Genomic DNA, 18,406 nt, shown 5'->3' with positions numbered 1-18,406 from the left:
CTTTAAAATATTTTTGACCTAATTAAAAGACGAGTTAAGATCATAGACTGTATGATTAAGGTAAATGACTGCCGCGTACCTCCTCTCTTCCGTAACTTTTCCCGCTAGCAGGTACTGTGGTTGAAACTTTTGATACATGTTAATGAATGAATCGCTTTTTGGTATGGGGTTTGTCTTGTATTGGATGGTTATTAAACAAACCTGAAACATGTACTAGATCTCCCCCCGAAAAGTTAGGTCCCACCGAGATTTGAACTCGGATCGCTGGATTCAGAGTCCAGAGTGCTAACCATTACACCATGGAACCGATGAAACCCCCTACCCAATGGTGTACGTCACGTGGAAATTAAGTGGTACCTTCGGAGGATTTTAATTGACAGAAAGTTAAAAAAAAAAAAAAAATAGACGATCATAACTCATACTATAAATGTATTATGTCTATGACTATCACTACCACTGTTCTACTACTTCTATCAGTTATTAAATGTTTTTTTAAAATGCGTGAAAGATAAGCGTCTATAATCCATTGAGTTTTAAGCGAGGTGACTCTGTAACCATGGTAACAGTAAACTCCTGTCTATGCGGGCTATGTTTGTAGCTAGTGTGTGCAAAATGACAACGATACAGGAGGAAATCTTTAGATGTGTGTTGTCTGGGGACTTGGAGGCCGTTAGGGAGTGCTTAGGACATGAGACCGAGACAGAAGAGTCGCAGGAAGACTTGGATTTGTTCGGAAAGAAGGACGAGGCTGGGAGAAATGCTATGCTAGCTGCCTGCATGCTGGGAAGGAGCTCCATCATCCCTGAACTGCTCACTAACGGAGCTCAGGTCAATGAACAGACTGTCAGAGGTGAGTACCTAGACACTTTTAGAAAAGGTATTAACTTATACTGCTCATTTCAAATCAAGTTGGGTAGCAACAAAAGAGAAAAGTGTTTTAGCTACTAAATACATTGGACTTTACAAACACTTAATAACTGAAAAACACTACTTTGAGTCCATCAGTTATGCTTAAAATAAAGTCAAATTGTCTTTAAATGTCTTTTTCTTTCATACCACAATATACATCTATACATACATACAACTGGTCTGGATATTAAAAAATACCATACAGTACTAAAATACTTGGTCTCAAGTGATGATGACCAATAAAGACTATTCATTTTTAATACATATTGGTCTTTTTAATTCATTAAATTCCTCAATGCTCAATTTAAACAGCTTTAATCAACAGAAAAAATAAGAACATATGTGTATAAACGCACACATGGTGAACATACATGAACATGTATGTGTGGATCGACATGCAGTGGATTCACTTTGTGCATAGTTAAACGCGTCTTTACAAATGTAAATTCATTCAAAATCAAAAACTGGTATCTCTCATTCATTTAAATATTCACACCCTTAATTCAGTACTTTGAGGAAGCTCCTTTGGCACCAATTACAGCTGGGAGTCTTCATGGGTATGTGTCTACAAGCTTTGCACACCTGGATGTTGGCAATTCAGCCTCTTCTTCCTCACAGACCCTCTCAAATTCTGTCAGATTGGATGGGAAGCATCTGTGAAACGTCATTTTCATTGTCTCATCATTGTGCAAGACAGTAACAATAACTATACCCAGCTGTTCATTTTCATTTCTGAGCTGGCAAACACTCTCAGAGTAGGATGGATATTTCTTCAGCTGCTTGAATCACAGCTGTATTTATTCTTTGTATTTATTTTCTTTGTTTCCCAGGTTATTCATCCCTTCACCTTGCTGCTTGCTGGGGCCACCTGGAGACAGTGAGGACTCTGCTTGACCTGGGAGCAGACACACAGGCCAAGACCTTCAGAGGGGAGACACCTGTAGACCTGGCCAGGAAGTACTCCAACACAGACTGTGCTGACTGTCTCATCCTGGCAGGTGTGTTTCCTGCCGTTATGACTTTACATTAGCAACAGCAGGATAGCAATGATATATATTATTCTTAACCTGTATGTGTGTTTATCCCTGTGCAGAAGCTAAAAGAGACTTGATGTCATATGTGGCCTGTGTTAAAGACATGAGTTCTGATCCAGAGAGGAGCCTCACAAAGGAGGAAAAGGTAACACCAACTGTACATCAGGATTCAACAAGTTATCAATATTTCAGTCCAAATCTATTATTTAATAATATATCCCTTTACATAAATGAATATTGCCATGATTATACATCGTATACTTTGCTGTAATAGGCTATTCACAGCAGGGAAGAACATTCACTCCATTGGTTAGATTCAAATGTCACTCATCTCATGGCATACATGCATTCAGTGTCTTTGAAGAGACACTTTTTAAACTATTACTTGGTCTCATTTCTTTTTGTCATTCTTTAGAAGTGGGTTCATTAGATTCTAAAATAACTTCTTATCTAATCTAGCTATACTGAAATGAAACCAGCAAGGGTTTTTTACAATTCTCATCAGAGTCTTACTGACTCTGTAATGTGTTACTTCAAGTTTCAGTCCAACATAAAAGAAGTGATTTGAGTCAAACTGACAACAGTTTAGGAAGTTTACTGCAAGTTTTGATGTTTAAGGAGAAAAATAAGAAGATAATATCCCTCTTGAATTTGTCATTGCTGCATGGAGAGAAATACCCTGATTCAACATTCTGTTAAAATACATTTCTATGTCCAAACATGCATCAAATTTTCATTATCCATAGTTCTCAATGGTGACACCTTCACCGTGTGTAAACTTTCTTCAAAGTCTTAGCATCCAATGTAAATGTATTTTTTATTTACATGTGATATTATTGATTTACTGTTGTATTTGTCAGTTACAAAGTCAGAATCACTAATGGTTTAGAGTTAAAGGATACAGATGTGTCTTCTATTCTCTTTTTTGCACATGTAGAACATCTGTACGCGTGCATGCTCCACCACATCAGACTGGATCCAAAGCGTCAAAAACCCAACAGTGTCAGACTTCATAGCTCAGAGGGAAGACATGGAGGAAACTCTGCAGCCTGTTCTCAGCAAACTATCAGCTCAGTGTAAGTAATGATAGTGTTACTGAACATCTCAGTGTGGGTGATTCAATGTGTTTAATTGCATGGTTTAATTTTTTTGTGTGACTTGTGAATTGTCTTATTCATCTTTGCAGCTGCTGAACTGCCCGTCAACGCAGCAGGGAAGCTCTAAGAAGACAAAAAAAAGATCTATGTGTAAAATTGTTCTCTGATTATAATAATTTGGAAATCAAAATGTATATGTAAATTATTTTAAAAGGTCTCAAATGCTGCATCATTGCAACAGTCCAGTCATACATTATGTACATAGTTTTTCTTTCTTACACTCTGTTGCCTACTGTAAGTACTTATTATAACTTAATTTACATTGCACCTTTCTTAATAAAAAAACACTATAAGACATAAAGACAATATAGATGAGTTTGAATGAATCATATTTCTTTATCAGAATATTTTAAAGGTTCAGTTCACACAAATTCAAAGAACATTTTGCTCCCCAGCTCTAATAAAGCAGTATATAGCCGAGCAGATAGTTTTGGTTTTATTTATTTAAGGTTTAAAATCTGCTGCTGCTGACACCATCGTGATACATTCACTGTCACTGCATTCAGTTTTATTGCTCACACTGTTGAAAAAAAACCCCAAAAATTGTCCTTACAGAAATCATGTTGGCTTTACTCATCAATCCAGGGTAACTGACATGCTGAACCATGCTGGTGGTATTTTTTTTTAAAATTATTATTATTTGGTCTATTGAAGAAACTTATCCTTCTTTTGAAAATTAGCATTTACTTACTTATCAATGCAGTTAAAACAGTGATAATAAAAATAATCATGAATCTTAATAAATCTTCTCTCATTAAGAATGTGAAATAAAAGTATTTTATCTAATTGTATTAAAGGACCAGTGTATGGGATTAAGTGACAGCTAGTGGTGAGGTTGTAGAATGCAACAACCCACCGTCAAAGCAGGAGATCCTATGGTGGCCACGAAACGTCTGGCCCTTTCTAGAGTCAGTGTTTGGTTTGTCCATTCTGGGCTACTGTAGAAATATAGCGGTATAGCATCGCAGGCTCCATAAAAGAGGACCCGCTCCCACTGTAGATATAAAGGACTTATTCAAAGGTAACAAAAATAAATGTTTTATTTTCAGGTGATTATAAACCAATTAAAAGCTACTTTACATAATATAATATTATGCTCAATGTCTACTAAGGCCATTTCACTAGATGCCACTAACATTCTACACACTGAAACACCAATTTTAACCTTCCCAATGTGAGCTGTGATCAGTTCCTCAAGAGCTTGAACGAACCAACATAATTACATATTTTACTGAATGTTCTAAAAACATTTTACCTCCACTCACTGATTTCTCACTCTTATCTCCATCCAAATATAATGAAAGAAGACACAGCCTGTTCATACCATCATGCACACTGATGTTTTATTGTAAATTCACAGCAGAAGCAGGATGACAGAGACTCACAGAGCAGCTGTACAACAACCTGTTCATGAGAGCAACTGGCAGACACAACCCACACATAACAGCCTTTTAACAAACTGATACATGGCAGTATCACCTATATTACCATCTACCACACTGTATTAACATATCTGTAAGAACACTTGCAGGTATTGTAGTGTAATAAACTAGCTGTTTGGCCAAATGCAAATGTTTAGATTAAGGTTTAATTGAAGAGAATATCGTGCTGCCATGTATCAGCGGTTAGAGGCAGATAGACTGGTGGTTTTTCAGTACCACAACTCTCCACACATACAGAGACCAACAGACGACAACTGACACTTAATTAAAAACTTGGACTGAAGTAGCTACAGAACCTGCTTCCACTTCATTTTCTTCTATCACTTCTCATTCGTTTACAGACCTACCAAACCTATTCCTGCATTAAGAGGTCTGGGGGCTTTAAAAAGGCTCATTCTCTGTAAGTTGCAAGAACCATACAACACAGAAAAAAAACATGGGTATAAAAGAGACAATATCATCTTCAAATATTTCTAATTTCAAGTCACATTAGGGAGAATTCACTCAATTTAGTGAGTGACAACATCAGTTTTGCTGCTGATATCTGGTTTTTCAGGCGTGTAGAGCAGAACACATGGTGCCCACTTGTACTATCTGACTATAATCTGTGGTTATGCCCATCATCTTCACCCCCCAAACAATATGATGTCCATGTCTCTGTAACACCATCTCCCTTTGCTATTGCAGCATTACCCTTGCATATTAAGCACTGTTACCATAGCGACTTACATAATAAAACCATGCTGAGTGCTCATCCCAAGATAGTGTCGTCTTGTGCATTTCAAAAGGCACTCAAATCATAAAATGGACATTTAGCACATGAAAGCCAAACCTGGAATAGCTGCGATAGCGACTGAAAACTCGTTTTTCTGTTTCTCAGTTTCACCACACCATCCAGATCAGGCCTTTTAACCCGCTAACAGCTTCTGCAAAGCCATTATCATCTATCATTACCTTCAGTCTGGGGCAGAACACGTCGTATGAACATTGATCTCTTAAACTCTATACACTTATTTTTCCTTCCAGCTATACAAGGTTATCAACAACACAAAGGGCGCTGAGAAAACGTTAATGTAAGACAGGTCACTTGTAAGTGGATCTTCTCCGAGACACTGACATGAGTTCATATTTTGCTGGTGCCTTTTTTTGTCTTCTTCTACCATTCAACATGGTTTCACAGCAAAAATAAAGTTCAAACTTCATGTGAGTGTTGTCGAATTCGATGCAGAGATTGGCTGTAGACTGACACATGTATGGCAGACAGTACAATAAAAGATCTGCAGTAGCTATAATGACAAAGACCTCAGGAACAGGCTGATTGAGAAAGTGGTGTTTTCAGTGTCAAGAGGAACAAAGGCTAGTCTGACAGAATACAAAACCATGCAAGCAAATGTCTAATTAGTTTAAACACTGTACTGTTCAATCAGCAATGGAGAGAGTTAGATCATTAATAAAACCTTGACATGTACCAGGGTGTCGTTTTTGTAGAGATGCAAACTATTGGTTTATCTGCTGATTGTTTTCTCAATTAACTGATTAACTATGGGGTCTATAAAATGTTATAAAATGGTGACAAAAGCTTGTCATCAAATACTTCGTTTTGTCAATCCAACAGACCAGAATTAGATATTTAATTTACAACTGCAGAAGACTAAGACAAGCAGCAGATGGGGAAAATTTGGCATTCCTGTTTGAGAAATGACTTCAATGATTTAAGAGATTTTAAAAATAGCTGCAGATTTTTTTTCCCCCCCTGCCTATCAACTAATTGCTTAATCACTGCAGCTTTGTATGTTTGCATCGCTGAATGTTTTGCAGATTTAGAGGGTGCACGGTACATTGTTCAGTTGAAGAAACAGTTTGGTAAACATGGAGGAATGCACAGGTCCATGCACAGGATTCTTTCTTTTTTTAAACTCATATTTAGTTCTTGGCAACATAACACCATTCAAACACAAAGTCATTCTTCTGCAATGCCCATTTGGCAGACTGTTAAAATCAAGAACGAGACTGTACATAGTGGATAGAAGTTGGTTTTGTACAGAGGTTTAACAGCAGAGTGGAGAGCGCACTGTCATCCAGTCTTTAAACAGAATGCTCGGCTCTTAATCCACTGAGAAATGCAACAGTCAGTTTGTAACAGGAGAGGAGGTGGTGGTGGTGGTGGTGTGTGTGGAGTATCACACTGTGGAGGTGCTTTATGATTTCAATCCAGAGTTCAGCTGTGTCTTTACAGGAGTTTGATAAAGACACAAAAATGACAACTTCAAGCCCTTACACACCTGCATGTGTTTTAAGTTATTGTGTCTGATTAGACCTCTGCTCAGGATTACCTTCATTAGACTGTTGACTATCATCCTTAAGCCTGTCCTTGCACTCACTGCCCTCCATTCTAGGTGCGCTCGCTATGAGAGAAACACCAATCACAACATGTCCATACCTGTATCTGAAAATAGGTTTAATCAGCCAAAAAGCTCCATAAATTGACCTTTAATTAATAAAACTTAATTCAAATGTATTAAAACTTGTTTTGCCTGTTTGGCTGCAACATATGACTAATTTACACAATTTTAGCAGTTCGACTTTTTGTAAACGCTTCTTAAACTTGTAAATAAAATTGGTGGTGTTACTTTCTAAAACATATTTAGGATCTTTTTCTCTTTCGATGTAAGTCTGACCTTTGAGTTTGACTCCCTGCTCTGTACACTGAGAGTTGGGGCCGCTTTAAAAACATCTTTTAAATTGAAGTGAATTGTTGTGATGCAATGACGCTGGTGAACAGAGACTAGAACAACTGAAGCTCATCGTTTCCTGTCAGTTTCTATCCGGTCTCAAATATTCCTAGGTAGTTGTTTCACCAGCCGAGCTAAGCTGTTGTTGGCATTTATGTGTGTGATTCACGGTGCTGCCTTTTCACTACAACATCATGAGATGAGATTAGACCTAAAAACGATAAAAAAAACAATGATTTCAGTCACTTTGTAGGTTTTGTTGTAAAGTTCAGCGTTGTGCTCCTTATAGTTCAGCTTTTCACATCATCCTGCTGTCTTCTGAAGTTGAAGAGAGGGGACTCGGGGCAGGCGACCTGCTGTCCAGTGTTCACTGTAAAGTGTGTATGAGTGTGTATGAGTGTGTATGTGTGTGTATGTGTGTGTATGTGTGTGTGTGTGTGTGTATACGCGCAAGTAGAGAGGAAGATGTACCATTTCTTAGATGTATGCATGAAAGGGAGTGTGCATTCATTCAGAGCCATTGTGTCAGCCGTCGCAGTTTCCAACTGCAGTCGTGTTGGTTCCACAGTCCTGCTCAGCGATCCCCGCCAGTGACTCCAATACATCTGATTGGTTGATCACAATCTCACTGGTTATGTTTTACAGCCAGTTCATAAGTTACAGAAAAGGACTGCCACGTGTTGCTCTTACTACAACCTGACCAGACTACCAATGGCTCTGTGTTTGTGTCTTTCAGTGCTTCTCGGGGTCCCAGTTTGGTAGTCTTTCCACAATGGTCTTGTGGTCCACATTAACACTGGCCACCAGTCCTCCTTTGTTGAGTGGTGTCCCGCTGTAGTCTATGTCCTCTCCTTTGAGAGTTGTCATATGGCCTCCTATAATCATGGTGATTACATGTCATTAGTACAGTGCACTACACATATTAAACATCCATTATAGAGATAACCACATATTGTTTTAAAGTGAGTTAGTATTTCATCTCTTTTGAAGTGTCACTGTTATCCTGCTGCATTTTAGCCTATCTGTTTATGTGTGGATCATTTTTCTTGATCTATAGTCCATTAAACTATGATCAACAGAAAAATCTAAACAGAATTGGAGGATAATGATAGTTGTAACATTACCTAGTGCGCTCAGTAGTGCAGCACCAGCGCAGATGTCCCATTTCTTAATAAAGGTGATGTGGACGTAAGTGTCTGCCTGGTCAATAGAGCCTGTATCACTTGAGGGCATCTCCAGGAGTGCAAGGACCTTGTATCCTGAGAGAGAGAAAGAGAGACCAAGGTTGATATGAATGTTTGATTCTTCATCACATTAGTGGTGTCTGCTTCAACCTCTCATTGCTGCCAGTTACAAAGAGGTTGTTTTACCTGCTGCCCCTCTCTGATGTCTTTGTCTTTACTGATATCTGTCACCTCACATACTGTTTGCTGCTGCAGTGTGCAAAATGCAGCTGTAAAGTTGGTGGACGCAAACAGTGTTCTTGGTGCTGTATTTGTTTTGTTTTTGTTTTTTTTAATGTTCCAAAAAGCTCTTTTATAAGCTGTGATAACGTCCCTACAGGAAAAGCGCAGGCTAGATAACACTCTACCACTTATTATTATACCGTTTATGTGTTCCAGTAAACAATGCCAGTGAGCCAGAATGCTCAATACAAACAATATGAAAATAATGGAAGGCAGCATTTATTAATGTTACAATAACACCTGTGTTCTGACATGTAAAAATATCCACTGTGAGAAAAGCAGTGTGATACTGTGGGCTTGTTCCATCCTTTAAAAACAAACACATTTCAATTATGCATTGTCTCGCACTGATACCTACTGATTTATCATGATACTATGTGCAACATTTAAGTTTGAGATGAAATACACCATCAAAACACCTAAGAAAAAAAGGTTAAAAAAGAAAGGGGTGTGCCAGCTCTCAGTACAAATGAAGAAGGATTAAATGTTTGGTTTGATCTTTTTAATCCAAGATTGGGTATAAGGAGATCACTGCTTTTGTCTTGTAACTGTGTATCCTGTGGAACACGTGTTTTTATAATTGGGAGGCCCATTACTCTTTCTCTGCCTTTGGCTTATATCCAAATAAGGTAGAAGCTGAGTCTTGGGTGTGGGGACCTTAGTAAGGCATCAAGAAATCATTTATAACTTGAGGCCCAGACTTCAGGGATGCATGACTTGTGTAACATGCATGTGTATGCAAATATATGTTCTCATGGCCATTTTCTATTGGGTAAAATGATATAGGCTGATACAGTTGACCAATCACAGGTGATTTCTTTGTTCCTTGAGAAACTATAACAGATCAGGTTTCTTCTTTGCTTGTTTAGAGTAGCTGATGTCACTCTGTGTGTATGCTGTCTACTTATTGTACAATAATAAATGTTTAATCTTCAACCCAGCAGTGTGTGGTGTATTATTTCATATTTTGTGTTTAATGTTTCCAGACAATTTCCACAACATCACAGTTCAAACTCAGACTTAAGTCTACCATTTTAGCTCTGTATGGTCGGATCTCACACTCTAACAACTCTAAACCACTTGTCTTAGACGACTGAGAGAGAAGACAAAGAGAAAGAAAATAAAAGTATGTACAGTCATCAGGAAGACAAATGTATCCAGGCATATAAAAAAGCAAAAAATTCAAGAAAAAACTAACAATTAATTACATTTTTATCTTACATATTTAGTTTTACCAGTGTGTAAAGTCAACACTGAAATACCTCTGTCTTAAGTCTATAGTTGCAGCCTTTGAACTCCATCTACACATGTATAAATGTTTAAATGTAATTTTTTTTCAAGTTAAATAACCCTTCCACTCACCTGCTCCGCCTGCTTCTATGATTGTTGTGCTGTTTCCAAAAGCGTCATGAACAAAGTTTTTAACTTCCCCGGAGTGGGAACGTGATACTATCACCTTTGGAGGGTTTAAACTGTAGGATGACCGGGGGCGCATATTTGATCCCTGACCTACTACTGCCCAGGCTGGAGGGGGAGAAAAGAGAGGTTAGAGAGAGGGGAACATTCAATACATACAATCAATATATTATGCCTGCCAACATCTTTATTATTACAGCTCTATAAAGACTCTTTTATAGTGTAATGGTAATGTAACATGAGGCGGAGGCAGAGTTGTAAAGTAGTGGAGGTGCACACACACTTACCAGTGAACCCTGTGAATGGCTGATGTATGACTCCAATGACTGGTTTACCATCTACAGCCACACATACCATTGTGGTCACATACTTGACCAGGTTCTCTGTGGAGAGACAGAGAGAGAGAGAGAAAGATGAGCAGATAGGAAGGGTGGGGAAGGAAGATGTAAAAAGATAGCAGAGACAGACAGAGAATAAAGAGAGGGAGGAGATGAAAAAGAGTATACAGGATACGGGCGGGACCGGCAAAGAACAGAAGATACAGTGTCTCAAACGTGGAAATCCTTCTCCTTAATCATTAAAATAACACTGCACTTAGAGTCTTGTACAACCATAACTTTGCTACGTTAAGATTATTTGGATTAAATAGGATTCAGCTTTAAATGAAATGCTATATAATGTTTGAAAGAACACACTGAATTTTTTTTTTCATCTGTGGATTAATTAAATAAATACACATTAGGTGGAAAACTGTCCCACACCCTTGAACAACTATTCTGAGACAATGGTTCCCAACAATTGGACCACAGACCAGGAACTAGACCACTGAACCCTTACTACAGGGCTGCAAGGACATTATATTAATACCACAGAATCAGTGAAAGCAGTAACTGTAGAACTTTATAGACTATTTGTGCTGTAATTGCCTTTCACTTTAAACCAGGATGATGAATCTGAACTAAAGTACGTCATCCATACACGATAATCAATCTAGCTAGGGGTGGGTTCTGATAGACAGTTCAACATTGGATCCTGTTATATCCTGAATATCCGTATCAGTTAAGCTCAAATGTCAACAAATCTGTTATTAAATACCTAACCTTCAAAGAGTAATGGAAACCATATAGTTAACAGGCTTCTCATCTTTAGCCGACTAAAGACAGTTTGAGGGTTTTTTTTCTTTTGGAGGACCTGGGCGAGGTAAATGCCCTTAAATATTTGTTAATATACCCAAGTGTTTCAACTTTCAACTTTATTGTCCCCAAAAAACTTATGAGAACTGTTCTGAATGGACTCAGTGGCTCTGATGGGCAGTTCATAGCTGTAAATGAGATTAACTAGATAAATGTCCAGAGGGTGTTGCTGTAAAGAACCGTGTGCAGGATTACAGTACAAAAAGAGGTCCCAGACTTTTGGACCCTATTGTAAGTTCAGTAAACTCTTCAAATATAGTTGCTGAACAAACACACAATCACACCTAGGATAAACAAATAAGGCCACCACACCTCCTGTATCCATGTATGCTTTCTTAAAAATGAAAACTAAGGATTGGTCATTACAACCAAATAACTGTTTGCAGGGACCAACGTCATCCTTTGAGCTGTAGTCTTTTTTTTTTTTTAATTAAAAAACTTTAATAAAGATTTGAGCTATATAGTCTATTATGAAGGGTTCATTAACAGCTGATGGAGAGCCCGGCTACTTTGACGACTTTCGTGAGTAAGTTAGCCTACTAGTTAGCTTGACTTGCCACACAAAAGGTCCGGCGTGGGCGAACTTTAAGAATACAGGAAAATCTTGTCAGGTGTGAAATATTTGGAACAATGTTGAGCTATCGTGGTTCCACACTGACCATGCTGACGCATCTGACGAAGCATCAATCTGCAGTAACTATTAAGGGCCGGTAATCGCCAAACCAGTATGTCAGCATTTGTAATGGCCCCTCGAGTGTAACACTGTGATATGCTGGCTGTTAGCTGCATAGAGGGGAAAGGAATCAGCTCATGGCCAATATGCACTAAGTGCACTAAGTGCAGTTACATTTTTAGGGCTCTGTAAGCCTGTAAGATTTTTTCTTTTAATTAATGTGTTTCTGTAAAGAATTGAGGGGTGGTTATCATTTTAATAATTACAAGTATGCCCAGTTAAAGCTTGTTGCTTGTTATGAATACTGAAAGTTATATTTTGACCCATTATCTATTCAGCAGTTGTGATTCAGTTATTCATTCTGACCACCCACTGGTTAACCCACCATGAAAAAAATGGACTTGATTGTCAAAACCCACATTTTTCACTATAGCCATTCACAGCTCTCTAATTCTACAAAAGCTTATTATAAGGTCTACAGTACAGAGTAAACTACACATCAGTGACAGTTTAACACATTTAGTCCCTCGTGAGTCTTCTAAAATGATCAGGGAAATGAAGGTAAGTGAACGTCAGTGGCGTGCACACCTGTATATTCTTGTGTAGCATCCAGAGGATCGATCCACACAGTGACACTCTCTGGAGGGACCTCGTTGCCCGCCTTTATCTTTTCCAGTATGTCTGCTGGAATGTCCTTGCTCCAGGCTGCTGCCTTATCCACCGTGTTGTCATGTTCTTCACTGTTCACCTGAAAACACACACAGACAGGCAGAATGAATTATATGTGTCATGTGCCTTAAGGCTTTTTTTTTTCTGTAACTTTCCAGTCGGACTAAAAATTAAATGAAGCAACTTCTGCTGCTGTCCTGGAGGTCTCTCGCTAACATCAAACATTAAAGCCTTTGTTAAGCAATTTCTAGCTTTGTTTGTAGTTTACGTATGTCTCTACTTTAAACTGTCTTATCTTGAAGCAATTAGTAACCATGGAGATCCATCATCTACCCAAAAGGTATCCATTAACATTACTTAGTTCCACTGTAAAAAAGGTAATGATTGAAAGAAGAGTAATATTTTCTGCTTGAAAGTATCTCCTGTTCAAAAATGGAAAAACATTCCCATATTTTTTCATATATGAATTTGGGTTTCTGCCAGTGTATTGCAAACCAAGCAGCCAAACAGCTCTAAGTACTGAGGAATTTTTAAAAATATAGATTTTAAGATGTTTTCTAAACTAAAATGTGTTACACATGTAGTGTAGCACCTTAAAGGAATAGCTCAGTGCATAATGAGTGTGCAGTCGAGAGAGAGTGTGAGTGTGTGTGACAGTGAGACTGGAGAACAGAGTAAGACGTTAGCAGTATAGTTGTGAACAGTGTGTGTACAGTTCAGGCCATTTTTTCGGTGAATAAATGCGACAACTCCTCAAGACCTAAGCCAAGTTCTCATGTCTTGCTTGCCAGCCAGCTGAAGTGAAGGGGGTTATCCCCGAAGCTGGCGACAACTTAAGGTGGACTGCTTTAAGGTGGACCAGCTATTCTCATTCTAGTGACAATCTCGAAAACTCTAATTTAAAAACAAAAAATGTGTGTTTGTGCTCACCGTGACATCAGGAAAGGTATTCTTTAAAAGGTTAAACATCTTTCTGTGAGACTGCAGGTCACCATTGGTCAGAAGCTCATTGACTCCCTCCCTCGTCTTTCCCTTTGACTTCTCCTTCAGAGCGTTTTCATCACGCACATTCTTTACCTAGGGAGGAAAAACACAGCTGACATTCCACTATATTGTATTCAAGGTATTTAACATTTGTTTGTTGAGTTGTGAGGAAAAACAATTACCTCTATACCACCTAGTACTGCCGCCTCCACTGAGACAGCCAGCAGCTCCCTCAGATCCACTTTTCTAGGCTGTCTGCAAAGATAAAGAGACAGAACAAGAATGTGTTAGACAAAAAAAAGAGCACTTCACTTTTCTTGCACATCAAACCTGATGAAACCAGATCGGCTTTATCAGTGTTTGGAGGATGAATGAGAAGGCAACTTTTGGACGCTGCCACTGGTGCTTTCGAAATGACGCACGTGATAGCTGATATTTTCTGCTCGTATTCACTTTTTCACAATCAAACCATTGTCAGGTCCGACACTTACAAAGGCTCAGTGATTCCACACAGATCGCTGAAACCAGATAATGATAATATTTGACTGTCAGCATAAATTAGGTGCTGGTCAATGACACACATTGAAAAGAATTGTCCATTGGAAAGTCCATTGACGTGAAACCCGACGTTTCAACCATATGTTGACTTTTTCTAGGCAGATTCAACACGTAAGTGTAGTCAAAACATTGGTTAGACAGTAAAATCATGAGAATATCGTGTGCTTTCATCTTCATTAGTCAGTAGTAAGGGCTGAGTAGAGTTTGGATTCTTCTGAAAACCCTAAATTAATTTAAAAAAATAAGTCAATGTTCTCAACTGTTTAATGTTGTCTCCAATTGTGCCTGAATAAATGATGAACACTGGCAGAATAGTTATTTAAATTCTGATCTATATTTGATCAAAAGCTAAGTAACAGCATTTCATATTTTGGAAATGAAGTGTGAGTTTTTGGTACCTCACAGCCTTCAATACATTTGAAGACTACTAAAAAGGTATTAAGGTTCAATACACAGAAATACCCCCTAGTCAGCAGCTAAGGTGACTCAGGTGACCCACTCCACATATTCAATAATACTCTGAATCCTCTCCACTCAAGAAGACTATTATGTAACAGTGTGTTGTAAAGCTACAGTCTTGCAGGAGCCTCGTTCATAATGACAGGATAAAACAGTGGCTGGCTCATGATGAAAGCAGCAGGGCTAAAAATTCAGCCTGGTGTACATGCAAATCCTTTATATTGATATGACTCTACCTTTACCACTACCTACAACCTCACTACCAGTTCAACCTGTAAGCCTGGCAGATACTAACCTGCATGTACATCACTACTGTAACACACTGCCCACTTACACTGCAACACTATACATGTTAATATAGATTATTCAGCTTTATCTTAAGGTATTTAACATATTATTACTATCCTAGTAGTATCATCACCCCAACTGGCCTGATCACCCCTGAGACAAGTGTGTAACATACATGTCAACTCTTGATACATTTAACTTCAGTGAGAGGAAATGCCACGTTGTACAAAAAACAACAACAAAACTAAAAACAAGCAATACATAAATGAGAAATGAAATGAGTAATGAGAGAAGAGTCTGACCTGAAAGCAGACAAGCGGTTGGAGATGACACCGGCATACAGGTGGTAGATAACGCCGACCCCGAGGAGGCAGAACACCCCTACACCGAGCGGTGACAGGCGGATACCCATCGGAGCCATGGCCGCTGGTAAACACTGGAGGTCTTTCTTAGATAATGAACAGGGGGGGAAAAGGAAGCAACGACGGGGTTTAGAGTAAAAGGTAAGTGACGTGGCTGTCACCCGGTGTTGAGTTATGGGATAAATGTTGTCATTTATCACACAGATACTGACTGACTGTTAAAATAAGTAGCCTAGCGCTTTAGCACCGTCCGACGTCTCTCCGAAGAGATTCACACACCGTCTTTTCTGTGTGTGACGACATTCCGTTTCTCTGGTAGTTTGACTGGAGTTTACTGTCGCTGTTAATCCACTTTAAGGCGTCGAGGCGAACCAAATGTGAACTGGTGTCAAAAGCAAAACAGAACAATCGCGTCTCTGTTCAGTCATTTTTCCTCTACGTCCTCATAGGTCACCGAGCGACGCTTCGCTTCCGGGTCAAGACGCTGTCGTCATCAGTTAGAATTCATTAATTTCATTTCATCCAATCATTTTAAACTTTCTACTGCATACTGTTTTAACCTCACATATATCATCTGCTACTGTAACTCAGAGAATAATACAATACACTTTTAATGTCCCACACTGTGCAATATTAGTATATCATACTACTCATTTCAATTGTGTGCAATATACATATAATATACATATATATTTATTTCACTTTAATCTGTACAATAAGAATATCACCTCTGGTATATTACTACTCAATACCATTACTCTTGTAAATAATGTCACGATTATTTTTGTTATATATTTTTACTATTATTGTTCTTATAGTTTTTGTACTTATTATTATTGTTCTTTATTATTTGTCTTATTGCTGCTCTTATATTCTATTTTACTGTCCACTTGCTGCTGTAATAATGCAGATTTCCCCATTGTGGGACTAATAAAGGAATTTATCTTATCTAATCTTATCTTATGATTTCTGAACTGTATAGACTGTATGCATGATGCTGTGTTTGCCTGAAAGTGTATTTCATTGTTTCAATAATAAAAAAATAAAAAATAAATTAAAAAAAATAATTCATCCATTACTTTTCATAGAGAAAAACCTCCCTGAAAATTCAAATAAGACCAAGGACACTATAAAAGATTCCTTGAAATAGACAGGGAACATTTTATACATACACATATACATATACACACACACATATATATATATATATTTTTTTTTTTTTTTTTTTTTTTTTTTTTTTTTAAATGTTGCTTTTTATGTTGTTATGTTTCTGTTCTTGCCATATAGTTTAAAGATCCCCTCCAGACATTGTTCAAGAAATACTCTGTTTTGAAAAAAAATAAAAAAGCTTGTGTCTTATGTTTTCAATTACCTTATTAAAAGTTCTTCATATTACATCTAGCCTATCCCCTTTTCCTTCATTGAAGCATCGAGAGTCTGCTGGACACAGGATGTCTCCTATATTACTGTAAAGTCCATTTTTGAGTGTTTGTGCACTGGAGGATTCAAGTTTCCACATCACATTTGTAGAAATTGGACCAGGATTGGCTTTCAAATAAATTGTGATGTCACAAATCATGTTTAAAGATCCTCATCTTAAACTGAGATTAAAGGTCAACACAGATGAATGTGAAAACAGCATTTCTAGTGTCAAACTGCGCACAGTGAAGCTCAAACATCCAAGAGAGGTAAAAATAACAAAGAAAATGTATGAGTGGAGGGGGCCTTTAAAAGTACTGTATATGTAGCATAAATGCATTAAAAAGGGAGCTTTGCATTTAGGACTTTAGATTAACACTTTTCCCACATGACATAATAAGGAATCAAAGAAAAACGAGAAAGAAAATAATTGCTGAGATTTGGTCCACCATCCAGCTCATTTCAACACAGGTCAATTGCTTTTTTCCAGTAAAGATGTTAAAAATCTTACCATAAAGTCTTTCCAACTGTACAACTGCCCCAAAATCATCACAAGCTGGTTGCAAAGCTTTCTTAACAAAGACTTTATTTGATGAAATGTGAATTACTAAATACATCATGTGGTGAAATACTGTTTGGGATCAACATTTTCTTGTGCTTCCCACTGTTTAAAGGCCATGAATATCCATACTGGTCACATCAAAGCAGCAACATTATCTACCATTGAAAGAGAATGCATTAAAATTATGAATTCCCCACAGGATTCCTCCAAGTGCAGATTCTCCTCTTTATGAAATTACTGGAAAGTAAACAAGATAAATGAATAAACTTATTACATCACTGTCTGATGTGATTTCAATTCTCTGTGCAGTTTGGGAACATGATGAATCTTGCACAACCTGGCACTTCATCTTATCTTTTCTGTTAGTTGTTGCAGTGTTTACGGCCTTTTTTCCTTCATTCCGTCCCGAATTAGTGTATAGGTTACTCATTTTTTTATGTAAAATACTATATTATTCATGTGTTTTGTTCTATTTTGGCTGCCTTACTGCAAAAAATATTGATGAACCAGACTGACTTGTACTAAAGTGAATACTGACTGCTCATTTACATCAGCAGAAACATCACTTTTATATCACTAATGGTAACTTAAGCTTCAGGAAACACCCTTCATTGCTCAACTAAACAAACAAGTTGCATGATACCTCTATTGTATGTCTGTAATACAATAAGTATAAAATAACAGTATAATCATAGCTGGGGTACAGAGTTGATAACTCACTACTAGTAGTAAAAATAAAGTATGACTAATCAAGGCTTAAACTACTGAAAGCCATTCCACAGTAATTCATTTGTATGTTTCTGACTCTCATAGTGTTATTTACAATCAAACAAACATCGCCCACAAAATGTCTTATTGAACTAATTAAACTAATATCTTTCTTGTGATTGCATGGACTGACTGTGTATGATCAAGGAGGGGTTGTGATTCTAATGTGGATAAGCTCATTTTAGCCATTGTGAGGACATAAAAAGGACAAAGGACAAAGTAGAGCATTAAAACAAGGAGGAGCGCTATTATCAATGTAATTTAACAGGTGATGTGTCCTATAAAATATTGTTGCTATCTAAAGGTGAGGTCATT

At 37.8% G+C, this 18,406-nt stretch overlaps 2 protein-coding genes and 1 non-coding gene across 3 annotated transcripts; 1 reads left to right on the top strand and 2 right to left on the bottom strand.

The window, feature by feature from the left end:
* Positions 1-235: 235 nt before the first annotated feature.
* On the bottom strand, positions 236-307 carry trnaq-cug (transfer RNA glutamine (anticodon CUG)). Its single transcript has one exon. It is a non-coding gene; the product is annotated as a tRNA-Gln (tRNA).
* A 305-nt stretch (positions 308-612) lies between these two features.
* Positions 613-3,167, top strand: ankrd45 (ankyrin repeat domain 45). The gene is made up of 5 exons (XM_062429135.1): positions 613-850; positions 1,740-1,907; positions 2,003-2,088; positions 2,881-3,019; positions 3,130-3,167. Exons 1-5 carry the CDS (start codon positions 613-615, stop codon positions 3,165-3,167), a joined length of 669 nt encoding a protein of 222 aa, XP_062285119.1.
* A 4,507-nt stretch (positions 3,168-7,674) lies between these two features.
* On the bottom strand, positions 7,675-15,782 carry bpnt2 (3'(2'), 5'-bisphosphate nucleotidase 2). The gene is made up of 9 exons (XM_062429483.1): positions 15,622-15,782; positions 15,283-15,428; positions 13,858-13,930; positions 13,622-13,768; positions 12,611-12,770; positions 10,444-10,539; positions 10,103-10,264; positions 8,399-8,533; positions 7,675-8,149 (listed from the first exon to the last, which is right to left on the bottom strand). Exons 1-9 carry the CDS (start codon positions 15,643-15,645, stop codon positions 8,007-8,009), a joined length of 1,086 nt encoding a protein of 361 aa, XP_062285467.1. The 5' UTR covers positions 15,646-15,782; the 3' UTR covers positions 7,675-8,006.
* Between the last annotated feature and the right edge of the window lie 2,624 nt (positions 15,783-18,406).

Source organism: Scomber scombrus, chromosome 11, assembly GCF_963691925.1.
Source record: "Scomber scombrus chromosome 11, fScoSco1.1, whole genome shotgun sequence".
NCBI classification, from domain to species: Eukaryota; Metazoa; Chordata; class Actinopteri; order Scombriformes; family Scombridae; genus Scomber; species Scomber scombrus.
This window is presented reverse-complemented; position numbering and strand designations above follow the sequence as displayed.

What these genes read in the sequence shown, in the direction of transcription:
- bpnt2 (XM_062429483.1), bottom strand. Translation starts at nt 15,645, where the DNA reads ATGTCGTCACACACAGAAAAGACG. An exon ending in CAGTACTAGGTGGTATAGAG is followed by an intron (nt 13,769 to 13,857) that starts GTAATTGTTTTT and finishes TTTCCTCCCTAG; the next exon opens with GTAAAGAATGTGCGTGATGA. An exon ending in CATAGAAGCAGGCGGAGCAG is followed by an intron (nt 8,534 to 10,102) that starts GTGAGTGGAAGG and finishes TCTCTCTCTCAG; the next exon opens with GATACAAGGTCCTTGCACTC.
- ankrd45 (XM_062429135.1), top strand. Translation starts at nt 613, where the DNA reads ATGACAACGATACAGGAGGAAATCTTTAGATGTGTGTTGTCTGGGGAC. An exon ending in TGACTGTCTCATCCTGGCAG is followed by an intron (nt 1,908 to 2,002) that starts GTGTGTTTCCTG and finishes ATCCCTGTGCAG; the next exon opens with AAGCTAAAAGAGACTTGATG. An exon ending in CAGCAAACTATCAGCTCAGT is followed by an intron (nt 3,020 to 3,129) that starts GTAAGTAATGAT and finishes TCATCTTTGCAG; the next exon opens with CTGCTGAACTGCCCGTCAAC.